The sequence below is a fragment of the Dermacentor silvarum genome, chromosome 8 (genome assembly GCF_013339745.2).
Source record: "Dermacentor silvarum isolate Dsil-2018 chromosome 8, BIME_Dsil_1.4, whole genome shotgun sequence".
In the NCBI taxonomy this organism is placed as follows: Eukaryota; Metazoa; Arthropoda; class Arachnida; order Ixodida; family Ixodidae; genus Dermacentor; species Dermacentor silvarum.
In genome coordinates this window covers 43,986,116-43,998,831 of record NC_051161.1, presented here as the reverse complement: position 1 = coordinate 43,998,831, position 12,716 = coordinate 43,986,116, and the positions used below count along the sequence as shown (strand labels likewise).

Genomic DNA, 12,716 nt, shown 5'->3' with positions numbered 1-12,716 from the left:
TGTCATATAAGGTGAAATACTAATACAGAGTGTACGAGGATCTTAGGCAAGACGGTGTAGAGCACTGCATTTGGCCACGCCATGCGAACCTGGGCCCTGTAGCTCCAAGCCCAGCCCTGGCCCGGGCCAGCTGGAGGAACTTAGTCTATACACGCCTTAAAACTGTCATTGCTTTGGCTGTGCATTCTAAGACATTACAATAAAGCTGCATGCAGTGACAATAAAACATTGCGAACAATGTTTTCCTACAGAGCATGCATGTGTACGGCTAACATGAAAAGGCCAACTGAAGCAAAATTTCGGTTAGAAATTTCTGGCAATGCATTTTATTGTACGCAAGTGTACAGAACTCTTGTGCACACCTTATGTTGTAAACGCCAAGAATTGAACACACTTGTAAAATATGTCACAGTTTCGCTTCGCATTGACAGTGATAACGAGGTTTAGCATTTGCTCTAGGTTTAGGTTTTGCTCTAGCTCGTCGCATGGTGTTCTAACAATACACGGAGGCAACATAGTGCTGCACATCATGAACAGTGCCCTGGCAGATACCAGCCATGTCTCTGCATGTATCACTCTTAAAAATAATGTTGGTAAATAACTAATAGAAATGGATGTGTTTACTAGATCACTATGTACTTTACTGCCTCTTTACTAGTTCTGTACTAGCCAGGGGCTTGTAAAGCTAGTAAAGGCTGTCATTAGTAGCCAGAAAGGCTTCTTTGTAGTTTTAACTGTAATTACTAAGCCACTACAACCTCATCTGGCCACGGTCTATTAAGCTGCGGTTGTGACAGCCTTATGCAATATTTACATAAACTGTAGTAGCGGTCATTATGTTGAATGAACAGTTATGCGAGACGACGTATTACACGTACTATATGCAGATGGTAGGATATATAAATTTTGGTTCAAAACTGATTTTTTATTTAAATACATTGATGCTCACCGGTGCTACATGTGCTCCCTCAAACTATGGCTATATAGAGTATTGAAGTTGCTCTTGAAGTACGTGTCACATAGCACCTTTGTCGTTGTTGTGTATGTGTGTTCGTGTTTATCGTTGCTTGATGGCGTTGTGTAGTACATTGTTACCCAGAGTCATGAGCCGTACTGTCCCTGTTAAGCATTGTGTATAATAATAATTTATGTATAATATATAGCAATAGGATGCGGTTCTTTTTTTTTTTTTTCAGATGTGTTATATTGTTATGCTTTTACAAAATCATCGACTTGACATAACTCAAGCACCACTAATCGAATAGGCCCCACTGTATTGTTGGTAAATATATTTCAGTTGCCTTAGTAAGTGCACTACCCATGTAGTGAATATCGCGACAAACGATCACTAAATACAGTTAGTACTTAGTAAGTTATTGCTGTTTACTAGCTTCAGCAGGTAGTGAAAAGTAATAAGCATCATTTTACTATCTTCATTTATTATAAGAGGGTAGTGCTTGTTTTGACAAGTAACCTGTTAGTATTTAGTTAGTGAATGTGAATACCTTTTTGTTTTTATGGTGCTAGCATCTAGCGACATTACGTTTGTCAAGGAGCACACCGGAAGTCTGCCTCAGGCAACAGCAAGTTGAGGTGTCTCCAAAACCATGAGAATAATGAAAACCCACCTAAAAGGAGGCGATGGTTCAAGTTAAAAGTTGTATAGGTTAGACATGACATAGGGGCATAAGTTTAGTTAAGGAAAGGGCCAATTAACCATCGGGTCTTTCTCATTATGATTAACTAACATCATCAATGGCTCGAGTGCCGTTGTCGTCTTCCACAGTCGGCTCGCTGGTGCCCTTCGGCGCAGCCACGCAAACACGCTCGTACCATTGCTCACGCGTTCGTAGTCTTCTTCCACAGCTGTCTCCGTTACCGCTCATCATTCCAGCGTAGAATTTCACTTCTCTTGTCTTCATAATGGGGAGACCACGTTTACGGGGGTATGAGCTATTGCTTAAGAGGGTATGAACTACTCATTGTGTCCTAATGCACTGACGTTGTCAGTTGATCCTTTGGGTGTGGTAGGAAAAGGACGTGCGTTAACCTAAGATCTAGGGGCTAGCGCCATTAAAAGCACTTAAAGGGAACATCAAGGCCGCCGTTTTTTTTAAAGAGGGCATGCTGATGTGCAAGAAATGTTGGCAACGGTGTTACTGGCATCACGCCTCGATGGTGCACAAGATGAACAAAAAAAAATTAAATTATGGGGTCTTACGTGCCAAAACCATGATCTGATTATGAGGCACGCCGTAGTGGGGGATTCCAGAAACTTGGACCACCTGGGGTTTTTTAACGTGCACCTAAATCTAAGTACACGAGTGTTTTCGCATTTCGCCCCCATCGAAATGCGGCCGCCGTGGCCGGGATTCAATCCCGCGACCTCGTGCTCAACACCATAGCCACTGAGCAACCACGGCGGGTAGGTGCACAAGATGACACTGACAGGAAAACTGGGAACACGTTTGGCGTTGACAGCACTAGATTTAGCTCGACGTTTACTGTTATTTCCGCCCAGACCAGTGTATGGACCACGGTGTAGTAAGCACACAACTTCTCAGTAGGAACACTAACGTGTGTGCGCGCAATGCTCATGGCAGCTGTGGAAGCCAGAACGCTTCCCTGGCTCCAGCAGAGCCGATTGAGCAGAGCACGATTCATTTGGTCACACTGCACGGAACAAGGTGGAGTACTAGCTAGCCCTGCATGAGGGTGACTTGACTTCAACCATTTTGCAGCATGCATGCGCTACGCATGTGCGCTGATAATGTGACACCGCGATGGCAACAGCATGAGCGCCCCTTCGGTGTCCTAATTGCTGTCGCAATGAAATGGCTCTTACATAAAAAAAAAAAAAAAATACCTTAAAATTTATTAGGTGCAAAAGCAGCTAAAAGTTTAAATGTGCGTATTCTAACTTGGGAATGAAAGCACTGCCATACAAAACCCTCTGAACCCACAACGAAGCAAATATCATGCATAAATTTGAGGCTTGCAAAGAACATTGCAAATCTTAAGGTGGAAGCTGTCTGTGTACTGTTGTGACCATAAAGCAATAGTCAATGTGGTGCAATAAATAAGTGGTACAATGATGCAATTGCAATAAAATAATTGTATCAAAGAGTTACGAAATTTGCAGGCGCAAGTTGGAATCGGCTAGCGCAAGACGGAGGTAATTGGAGATCACAGAGAGAGGCCTGTGTCCTGCAGTGGACATAAATATAGGCTGATGATGATGATCAAAGAGTGATGAAATAGTTCAATCGTAAAAGTGGCAACAACTAGACTGTGTCAAGAGAGTGTTGTATTTTTTCCTTTCGCAAGAACAAACCATGTTTTTGTATCAACAAAAAAGAATTGGAACTCTTTTTTTTTAATTTTGTTTGCTAAGGTAATTAATTTCCAACTTGTCACTCGAGCTCTGCACAGAATGCCTCGGATCTATGCAGAGCACCCGCATGTGTTCGAAGGTCTTACCAAGGTCTGGACTAGTCCTGCAGCTTCAGGCCCGGGCCCGTCAAAAATCACTTTGCCCGGCCCGCAGGCTGGGTTCGTACAGTGCAACTGAACAAGCCCTTCAGACAGTGTGTTTATTTCATATAAAAATGTGGAGAATCGTGAAGCCCTTCAATGGAATCGATTTTTCATTTAAAGAAAAAAAAAGGGGGGGGGGGGGGCATCACTGCTTGACAACTGGCGCTGGTGGATGACCAGGTGGCGAAAAGGCCCGGCAGAGTATTCTGCAGCACATGGCGATGCTGTAATGGAAAGGGTGGTGTGCATGTGAGTTTGAATCCACAAGAGACTGATTCTGTCAGCCTCTCTGAATATTTCTTACACTTGACCAAGACAGTGACATGGGGCTAATTGGTTTGTCACACTGGGAATCTGAGTGGCTAGAAGAGCAAGGATTTAACTATACTCACGGAATGAAACACGACAGAAAACTTGATCACCAAATAGGCGCAATTTCTTGAGAACGTGATGTCATGCTGTTACTTATCTGGTCGCTAAAGGTGGCATGAACTGGCACACTTCATTCTTTGAGAATAGTATATAAGTGCAGCAGCTTTTAAAAGCCAGCCAACATCTTTTTACTTTCTATCCTTGCTGAATATCCTAAAGCATTTGCTGTACTTTATGCATGAAAAATTACACCCAGAAGACGATAATATGGCATTAAAGTAATATGTTGGTCTAGAAAACAATGTATAAACAAAGAAGGGAAAGTGCCTCCTGAAGTAGCACCTACAGGTAACAATGCCTTATAGTATTGGACTATACAATATAATTACCATTGCTGCCTTGATTTTGGCTGAACTGCATAAGCACAATTATGACACCACAGATTTTTTATGGATGGATCGAAAAGGCTTTATTGAGGTCGATTAGGTCTCGCTGGTTTTCTTTCTAGCCCAAAGCGGGCGACTCGGGATAAAAAAAATTTATGCAACACATACGTGGGGGCTCAAAATAGGGCCTTCAAGTGCGGCATACGATAGCGGGGTGGCGCTAAGTTAGTGTTCTGATAGGAGTGCAATGCAATGCGTTAGCAGTGATGGGCCAGTGCCGCATGGATATAAGCATCCTTGTAGTTGGTCAGGCCATCGGGCCTGGACACCCCAAGTAAGTATACTTGCTTGTTGGATCACTTTGCATCATCTACCCATTCTTCACGATACTGCTATTCGCTTAACAGCCTTCTTTCAATGGTGTGGTTAGCTTTTCCACAGAGCTCAGTAGTCTGGTGGCTAGGCTCGAATTTTGTGAAAAGGTTGAGAGGGGCATTGAGTTGTAGTCACTTTCTAAAGCTAGTAATTGAAAATAAAGAAATGTGCTACATTCATGCAAATGTGTATTTTCTTTTTAGATATTAGCAGCATAGCTCAGGCACAATACTTCAAATATAATTGCACTACAGCAAAAGAAGTTACTGGCAGTCTTTTACACTTTCTTTTGTTTATAAAAGAAAAGAGTAAAAATGTGCAAAAACACGCAAGTGGGATGATACAGAAACAAATTACAAGTAGAGAACATTAGCCATCAAGAGCCATTTTTCCTGCTAGTGAGTCCAGTACCTGGGAGATTTTTTGAAGGGCACTCCTTTCATTATGTCCCTGCATAGGTGGGCTTCAAAGCAAGTTCTTGACAGCTGTGCTTAAACATGACAAGACACTTTGCACTTGTTCAAGGGCAAAGACTATGTACAAAAAGAAAAAAAAAACTACGCATCAAGCCCTTATACAGCAAGACCTCTACAAGTTAAGAGAGATGTCATGCAAGACACTTCATTTTACATACTGTGTACAATACGCAGACACTGACCTCAGAACTGCAATCAGTCCTGCTGGCATGATCTTTGACGTGTTAGCAAACCTGTAGCCCATCAGACCAGCCAGCACTCCAGACACAGCTGCAAACAGAGCAAGAAAATAACCACGCTTATGACAAAGCTAGCGGAGAGGTGATGCAGCTTGTAATGCAAGTTAGCATAAGAGGCTGAAAGGCAAAGTCAAGGCGATTTATCTTGTGCTGAAGCTCAGCAGAACTACAAAAAAAGCATTTCATTCTCATTTTTACATGGAATGCTAAAGAGCTACAGCTAGTGGCTGAATATGTACACTGCATGTTGCAAATAAAAAAGGAGGTGCATTGAAAATGAGTTACGCAGCCTCCAATGGCAGATCAGAGACTCCATAAAGATTACCATGCATTAGAGTGAATATTGTTCACAGAATGTGCATTAAAAAAATGGCAGAACCCATCTCATGATGACTGTCGACGGTAATGCATTCAGCATTGAATTACTACAGTGACACAACTTATTGCCACTGTTGAAACGAGTTATGTTTGAGGTGTGTACTGCACTGGGGTTCTTCTTTCGTGCTTCCCTAAGAACACGCGGCACCATGTAGTGCCATCACCGCGAAGCCTGCACGTGGCCTCCATATTGCATGGTATTCCAGTGCATGCAAATGCAGCAACTGGGTTCCTCTCTTGCGCTTCTTTCTGGACACGTGGCGCCATCAAGTGGCACTGCCAAGAAGTCCGCGCTCGTCCTCTGAGACGAGAAGCGCGGTGCCTGCAAATACTGAGAATTGTTCCCTTGCTTGCCACACACTCAGTGACTCGAGTTGGCAAGAGGTTCATTGAAAGGCGGCACATACCCAGTGCATTTATGATGCAGCTCCCTTTCGCCTTTCACACCAATGCTTTAGCATTGGTGTGAAAGGCGTTCATTGAAAAGCGTCAAATACCCAGTGCAAGAAAGCCTAAACGTCTTGTCAATTTTTATGGGATATCACAATATCAATACGCAGCCAAAGGTAGCATTTTAGCCTGCAACCACGACCTTTTATTTTCTAGTTAGCCTAGCATTTACAATAACTGACCAAAAGGAATTGAGCTGTGAACAGATTTCAGCTGTCGCGGCCCTCATTAATTAAGAGTAGAAGTATAGGCAAATAATGGCTTCACCTGTGCAGGCTGTGCTGGTAATAAACGGGGGGGGGGGGGGGGGGGGGGGGGGGGCTGTCACTCCAGCAATCTTTTTCAAACCTCCATTATACATAACTCGTTTCGACGGTGGCAATACATTGGTGGCAATACGGTGTTGCTATATTGATTCAATGTTAATGCATTGCCGTCGACAGTTATCGCAAGATGGGTTCTGTCTCAATTTTCTTTCGGTACAGAAGATGTTTAAGAATAAAAACAGCTTGACGCCAAAGCTTTTTTTTTTTTTTTTTTTCAGTTGAGGTTCTGTGTGAAACGTTAGTCGCTATGCTTCCACTTTCATAGATACATAAAATGCCCACAAGAGATTATGCACATTTAAAAACTTAGTATCCACTACAGCTTAATGCAGCCTCCTTCACCTACCGGACTGGCACATTTACTCTTGAATGCACAATATCTAATACATTAATTACTCCAAGCTTTGATATTTGTCAGATGGTTAGAAGCTCAACTAACAAAGTTCAATTCTGTCAATTCAGACCTTTCTCTATAAAACGGAACGCATACAGGGACTAAAGTACAACTTTCTACAGCAGGAGGGCAACATTCAGAAGCAAAGCGGTAGTCGCAGGTTATGTAGAGCACGGCACGACGTGCCGTGCACTTACTTTTTTAAAATATTAGTGCATTGAAATGGGCTTCGAACTGCAGCCCAAAGTCGTGGAAAAATGAAATAATATTCAGAAATACGCAGAATGTATCTTGCACCGGGGAGACCAGCAGTACTACTTCATGCGTGAGAATGTTAGCTAGAAAATTACATTAAAAGCGCTGCTAACAGTGATTTCGAGGCATAAGGCCTAGTCTGGCGCTAAGAGAGGAAAAAAAATATCCGATGGTCAAGCCTGCTATTAGGATCGGTCACCATTACGATCGAGCTTCCTATCGCGTATACGGAAGTACTTGCCGAGGGATAAGTAGTAGTTGTGGGGATCCTGTGATGTCTGGTAGGCTCCTATCAATGCAAGGCCACCGAACACCAAGCCGGCAATCAACGATGGGATGCTACCTGCAAAGCAGTTACGGTCAAACAAACCACAAACAAACGAGAAGATACAAGGTGCACTCGTTGGGCTCACCAGCTTTCACGTAGCCGATGACACCTCCTAATGCCACGACGATCGCGTATCCAAAAGCCCATATGTCGGTATCCATTACCGTTCCTCTTGTGATTATCGGCACACAAGAACGATTTCTGTGCGAATTTTAAAAGACCCACCTCGCGCCACTCACGCCAACACTCGACGTACGCTACGCCCACTTCGCAAAAACAGCAGCTGGATTGTCTCGGTCAATGTCCTGGCTCCATGTGACTGGATAGATACAAAGAAAACGAAATCGGAAACGCTCTTATTTTGCGCTTGGTTCGCAGTGCTTGTAAGCTGCTGCAGATGTTTGATGTTCTGCCACGCAATTTATTTTTACGTTAATTCTAAGTTTTGCATTGGAGCAAACGTGGATTTAGTATTAACCAACGTTTGTTGGTGCAAATCTTCTCGTTATGATGAAAGTGCACTCTAGCTAGAGTTTACTAGAATCATGGAATTAAATATAACTCGAGTGAAAGCTTGTTGCTTGAATGACGGGAAAGTGGGCTTTCTGGCTAATCCATCGATGGTTAATGCTATGAGGCAACGTATGAGGTTTCGTCAAAAATTAACCGACATTACGCACGCGGCAGCCATCGCGGCTACTTGCATCTGGAAAGATATTTTGTTGCAGGAACTTTTCCTGACCTGTTATATCTTACACTAAAGACCAAAACCCTTTTGTCCTTGATGCAGAAATGTTTCACTACTTGCACTTTCAGGGATTACCTTTGTCTAGTGTAAAATGTTTGAAGATTATATGCTCGTAAATACATAGGTACAGTTTAAACTGACACATAATTAATTCTTCCTCAAACTGCGCACTTGCTTCGGTCGGAGCATAGAGTTTCTAAATAAAAAGTAATAGTTATATAAAAAAAGTTATAAAAGTTATAAAAAGTTATAGTAATATGAAACTCTATGGGTCGGAGAGACGGAAAGTTTGAAGGTGGTGAAGAACGCTAACTGGCATTTCTCGTGTGAATTTCAGTTTCGGTTTTGATTACACAGTCTGGCAACCTAAAATTTGCATGGACGGAATGCTTTCGGCGTTTCGGCTTTCGCGCTCCTCCGGGCAGCTGTTCGTTCTGTACGGCGAAGAAACTTCGGTGTTTAATAGCTTTTAGGGATTCCTGTGGAAACGACTAGGATGCCCATACAAATATCGGCAAGTCTTTTGAAGTTTGCATTCTTTGAATAAATATGCGCTGTTGTGGTAGACCAAGTGATAACATTTGCTGCCGTTTACTATTTGTCTTGATGGAGCTGAAATTCGTTGAAAAGAATGCTCCAAATGTAATATGTCATTAAAGTGATATTGATATCGTAGCTGGGAACTTGAATATTATCATGTATTGTGAATTGAGGGGTGCATGTTATCTTCTATCTGCTTCTACACTTCGATTCACCGCAGCCGCAGGGTTAGTTGGGTGCCGGTGAAGAGTAAAATAGACCTCAAGAATATCACCTAATTGGACAGTTATATAAATGACATTTTTGATGGGCACTGATTTATCGATTCGTGGGGGTAATTTCTCACTTGTACTGCAAAATAGGAGTGGCGAGATGTAGGATGGACGTATGTAGGAAACGAACGTACGGCTGTGCGGCTTGTTGCGATCTGTACCTAATCCATTTATTTGCGATGTATGTTGGTCGAACACCTGATGATTCGGGCTCTGTTCCAGATATGGCGACAGCTGTGCCGGCCTGTCAGTGACCTCGGAAGAAGAGGCATCAGCAGCAGTAGTGACAAGCCGAAAAGGGTCGTCGTCACCGGTCTGGGCATGGTCACGCCCTTGGGGGCTGACGCCAAGACCTCGTGGAGCCAGCTTATACAGTCACAGAGCGGCATAAGCCGGCTGGGAAAAGAGTTCGACGGTATTCCCTCCAAGATAGCAGGCCGTGTTCCTACCGATTCTTCTCAAAACCCGTCACCGTTTGACGTACATAAATTCGTTTCCAAGTCGGAGCTGCGTAACATCTCAATGGCAGCTGCGTACGCCCTCGCTGCAGCGAAAGAAGCGCTAGATGACGCCCAGTGGCACCCGGATTCGGACGCTGACTGCAGAGCAACGGGAGTAGCAATCGGCAATTGCATGTGTGACCTGGAATATGTTATCGACACCGGGATGGCGTTAAGGGAACAGGGCTTCAAAAAACTTAGCCCGTTTTTTGTTCCAAGGATTCTTACGAACATGCCGTCTGGGCTTGTCAGTATTCAGCACAAGTTGAAAGGCCCCAATCATTCGGTTGCGACGGCGTGTGCGACGGGCGTGCATGCCATAGGCGATGCGTTCAGCTTTATACAGCGCGGGTACGCCGACGTCATGGTCTGTGGTGGCACAGAGGCTAGCGTGTCGCCCATCAGCGTTGCTGCCTTTGCAAGGATGAAAGCTCTCAGCACCGCCGAGGACCCTGCCACGGCGTCGAGACCTTTCGACAAGAACAGGGACGGCTTTGTTGTAGCCGAAGGGTGTAGTATTCTCATTCTGGAAGAACTGGAGCATGCGATTGCCAGAGGAGCAAAGATTTACGCCGAGGTTCTAGGATACGGGCTCTCAGGGGATGCTTTTCATATCACGGCAGCCGCCAATGACGGCGCAGGTGCGTTCGCCTGCATGGAGTCCGCACTGAGAAACGCTCGTGTCAACGTCCAGGAGGTTGGTTACGTGAACGCTCACGCCACGTCGACGCCGATTGGGGATGCCGCTGAAGCGGCAGCGATCCGCCGCCTACTAGGCGACAACTTTAGCAAAGTGGCTGTGTCCGCTACCAAAGGCTCCACAGGTCACCTCTTGGGAGCAGCCGGCGCCACGGAAAGTGCATTCACGGTACTCGCTGTTCGCGATGGAGTGATTCCACCTACGCTAAACCTCGAATGCCCAGATGTCGGTGCCGATCTCAACTTTGTTACTCATCAGTCAGCACCTTGGAGAACTGAGAACGCGACTAGAAGGGTTGCGATTAAGAACTCTTTCGGGTTTGGGGGCACGAACGGTTCGCTTGTTATAGCAGAGTACAGAAAATGACACCGTTTGTCCTATTATATTTTAGTGTGCCGAATACAGTCTGTTGTAAAATACGCATTATTAAAAACAAGCATGTTTACAAAGCTGTTGGTCCGGAGAATATTAAATATTCGAAGGACTCGTTAGTGAAAACATCGATGTTTTGCAAGCAGATCTTTATTGCAGGCGTGTTTTCGCTGGCGCTGTCGTGCTACCACGATATCGACGGACATGCGCAGCCAGCACCTAGAGGTAGTGTGCAAACCACACCGTGATGCATACGGTGCATACACTGCACGGTCTTGAGCGGAATTAAATGGACAGGAAATGCCCGAGGTAAATCTAAACCTTTTTTTTTTTTTTTCGGCACTGACGATACTCCGACGGTTTTCCTTCGGTATCATATAGTGCGCCATCGATCGAGATGCAGCGCAGTTTGCGGTGCTTAAACGCCAGTTTTAAGATGGACACCTTCAGCGTAACGCTGATTCTTGCTATCGGTTCCAATGGGGCTCAACTGACAATTTTTTTACCCCACTCACTAGGGACGCATTCGAGCCCGATCGGGATCAGATTTCTCGATCGCGATTGGCTCTTTTGCGCGAGCTGCAGAATGCTGCCAATGGCAGTCGAGGAATTCGATCCCGATCGTGCTTGATAGCGATCAAAAATGCCCCGTGTGACTATGACGGTGATCGTTAAATAAACGAAACGAATTTGTGTTAGCAGTGAGAAGCTTGATTCTGGAATTGAGTCTACCAACTGTTATAATGTTACTGTCGAACCCGAATATATCAAATCTGAAGGGGATCACAAAAAAGCTAGATATATAGGTAATTTGATATGTAAAATAAAAATTTTATACAAGAATTTTCAAGGGAATTTTACTGCTGTTCGTTATACACAATAATTCGTTATATGCGGGCTCGATATATCCGTGTACGACTGTATCGTATATACTGCGAAGGGAAGTGGACTTCGAAGCTGATGCTGATTATCGGCGGGGGGGAGGGGGAGGTTGTAACCCCCTCCCCCCCCCCCCCCTCCAACTGAGGCTGACTTAACCCCCCTTTGGTTTAAACCCTTTTCTTTCCTTTGGTTTAAGGGTTTGGTTTAAACCCCTTTTCTTTCCTTGCGCATTTGAGTACTGCAACTAAGATGTAGGACGCGCAATCGTCTGCGCACTCGCAAAAAGCGTATTTTTTGATAATTTCCCGTGAAGAAATTGAAATTAGTGCTGTTTAGATGGTATTGGCAAACTGCCCCCCCTGGAAGAGATTCTGGGTGCGCTACTGCCGTGCATAATATGCCAGGTGCTTTTTTTTTTTTTTAGCTGCACAATATTATTAAAAATTGCATATGACAGATAGCACAGTTCTAACCACTGAGCTAAATTATACTCGATGAGGCGGCCATTACTTCTATGAGAAATCAAAATGTTTATTTGAATAATTAACATTTTTAGGATCGTGCGGGTGCTGCATTGACGCCAGCTGAAATACCCTAAATAAAGTTAGCACCCTTTGAAGCTTATCTTGTCTCAAAAACGATAATCATCTATATCGCGCGCATTTCCTTTCTTTAATGCTGCGCGTCCGATACGTACAGGTCGCGAACGGTATGCACGTTATCAGCGTGACATTGCGTTCTTGACAGGAAAGAAGCGAGCGAAGAGTTCAAGAAAGGAAATTAACGCAAGCAAGGCAGGTGACGATTAACGCTGTGGGACAAGATAAGCCCTAACGCTGCGCGCCCGGTATGTCCAGGTCACGAACCACGTGACCTGGACATACCAGCACGTTATCAGGGTGACATTGCATTCTTGGCAGGAAAGTAGCCAGCGCAGAGTTCAAGAAAGGAAACACAAGCAAGACAGATGACGATTAACGTTGTGGGACAAGATAAGCCCTAAAGGGTGCAAACGTTTTAAAGAGTGTATCGTTTGGGGACAAGATACACCCTAAATGGTGAAAACCTTTAAAGACAACCTGCGATTTGGGCCCCGGACCATCGGTCGAGCCTTTGGCGCGACTTGTCCCTTCTGCCCTCGCAGTTAGCGCAACTCCTGCGGTATTGTCCCTGACTGCATAAAGAA

The 12,716-nt window shown here is 44.5% G+C and overlaps 3 protein-coding genes across 4 annotated transcripts in view; 2 read left to right on the top strand and 1 right to left on the bottom strand.

Annotated features, from left to right (window-relative positions):
• LOC119461111 (adenosine 3'-phospho 5'-phosphosulfate transporter 2-like) overlaps positions 1 to 3,510 on the top strand; it is a 28,970-nt gene extending 25,460 nt beyond the window's left edge. The window contains exon 9 of one of the 2 annotated variants that reach the window (XR_007468176.1): positions 3,453 to 3,499. The gene's annotated coding sequence lies outside the window, so the exon portion shown is untranslated. Of the gene's footprint in view, positions 1 to 3,452 lie in introns of both variants that reach the window. The other variant, XM_049671747.1, reaches the window with a different exon arrangement.
• Positions 3,511 to 3,579: 69 nt separating this feature from the next.
• Positions 3,580 to 7,972, bottom strand: LOC119461112 (transmembrane protein 14C). Its single transcript, XM_037722301.2, has 4 exons — positions 7,602 to 7,972; positions 7,430 to 7,531; positions 5,329 to 5,416; positions 3,580 to 3,761 (listed from the first exon to the last, which is right to left on the bottom strand). Exons 1-4 carry the CDS (start codon positions 7,675 to 7,677, stop codon positions 3,683 to 3,685), a joined length of 345 nt encoding a protein of 114 aa, XP_037578229.1. The 5' UTR covers positions 7,678 to 7,972; the 3' UTR covers positions 3,580 to 3,682.
• Positions 7,973 to 8,612: 640 nt separating this feature from the next.
• Positions 8,613 to 11,478, top strand: LOC119461110 (3-oxoacyl-[acyl-carrier-protein] synthase, mitochondrial-like). The gene is made up of 2 exons (XM_037722299.2): positions 8,613 to 8,778; positions 9,299 to 11,478. The coding sequence occupies exons 1-2, from the start codon at positions 8,761 to 8,763 to the stop codon at positions 10,640 to 10,642; spliced, it is 1,362 nt and encodes a 453-aa protein (XP_037578227.1). The 5' UTR covers positions 8,613 to 8,760; the 3' UTR covers positions 10,643 to 11,478.
• Positions 11,479 to 12,716: the final 1,238 nt, after the last annotated feature.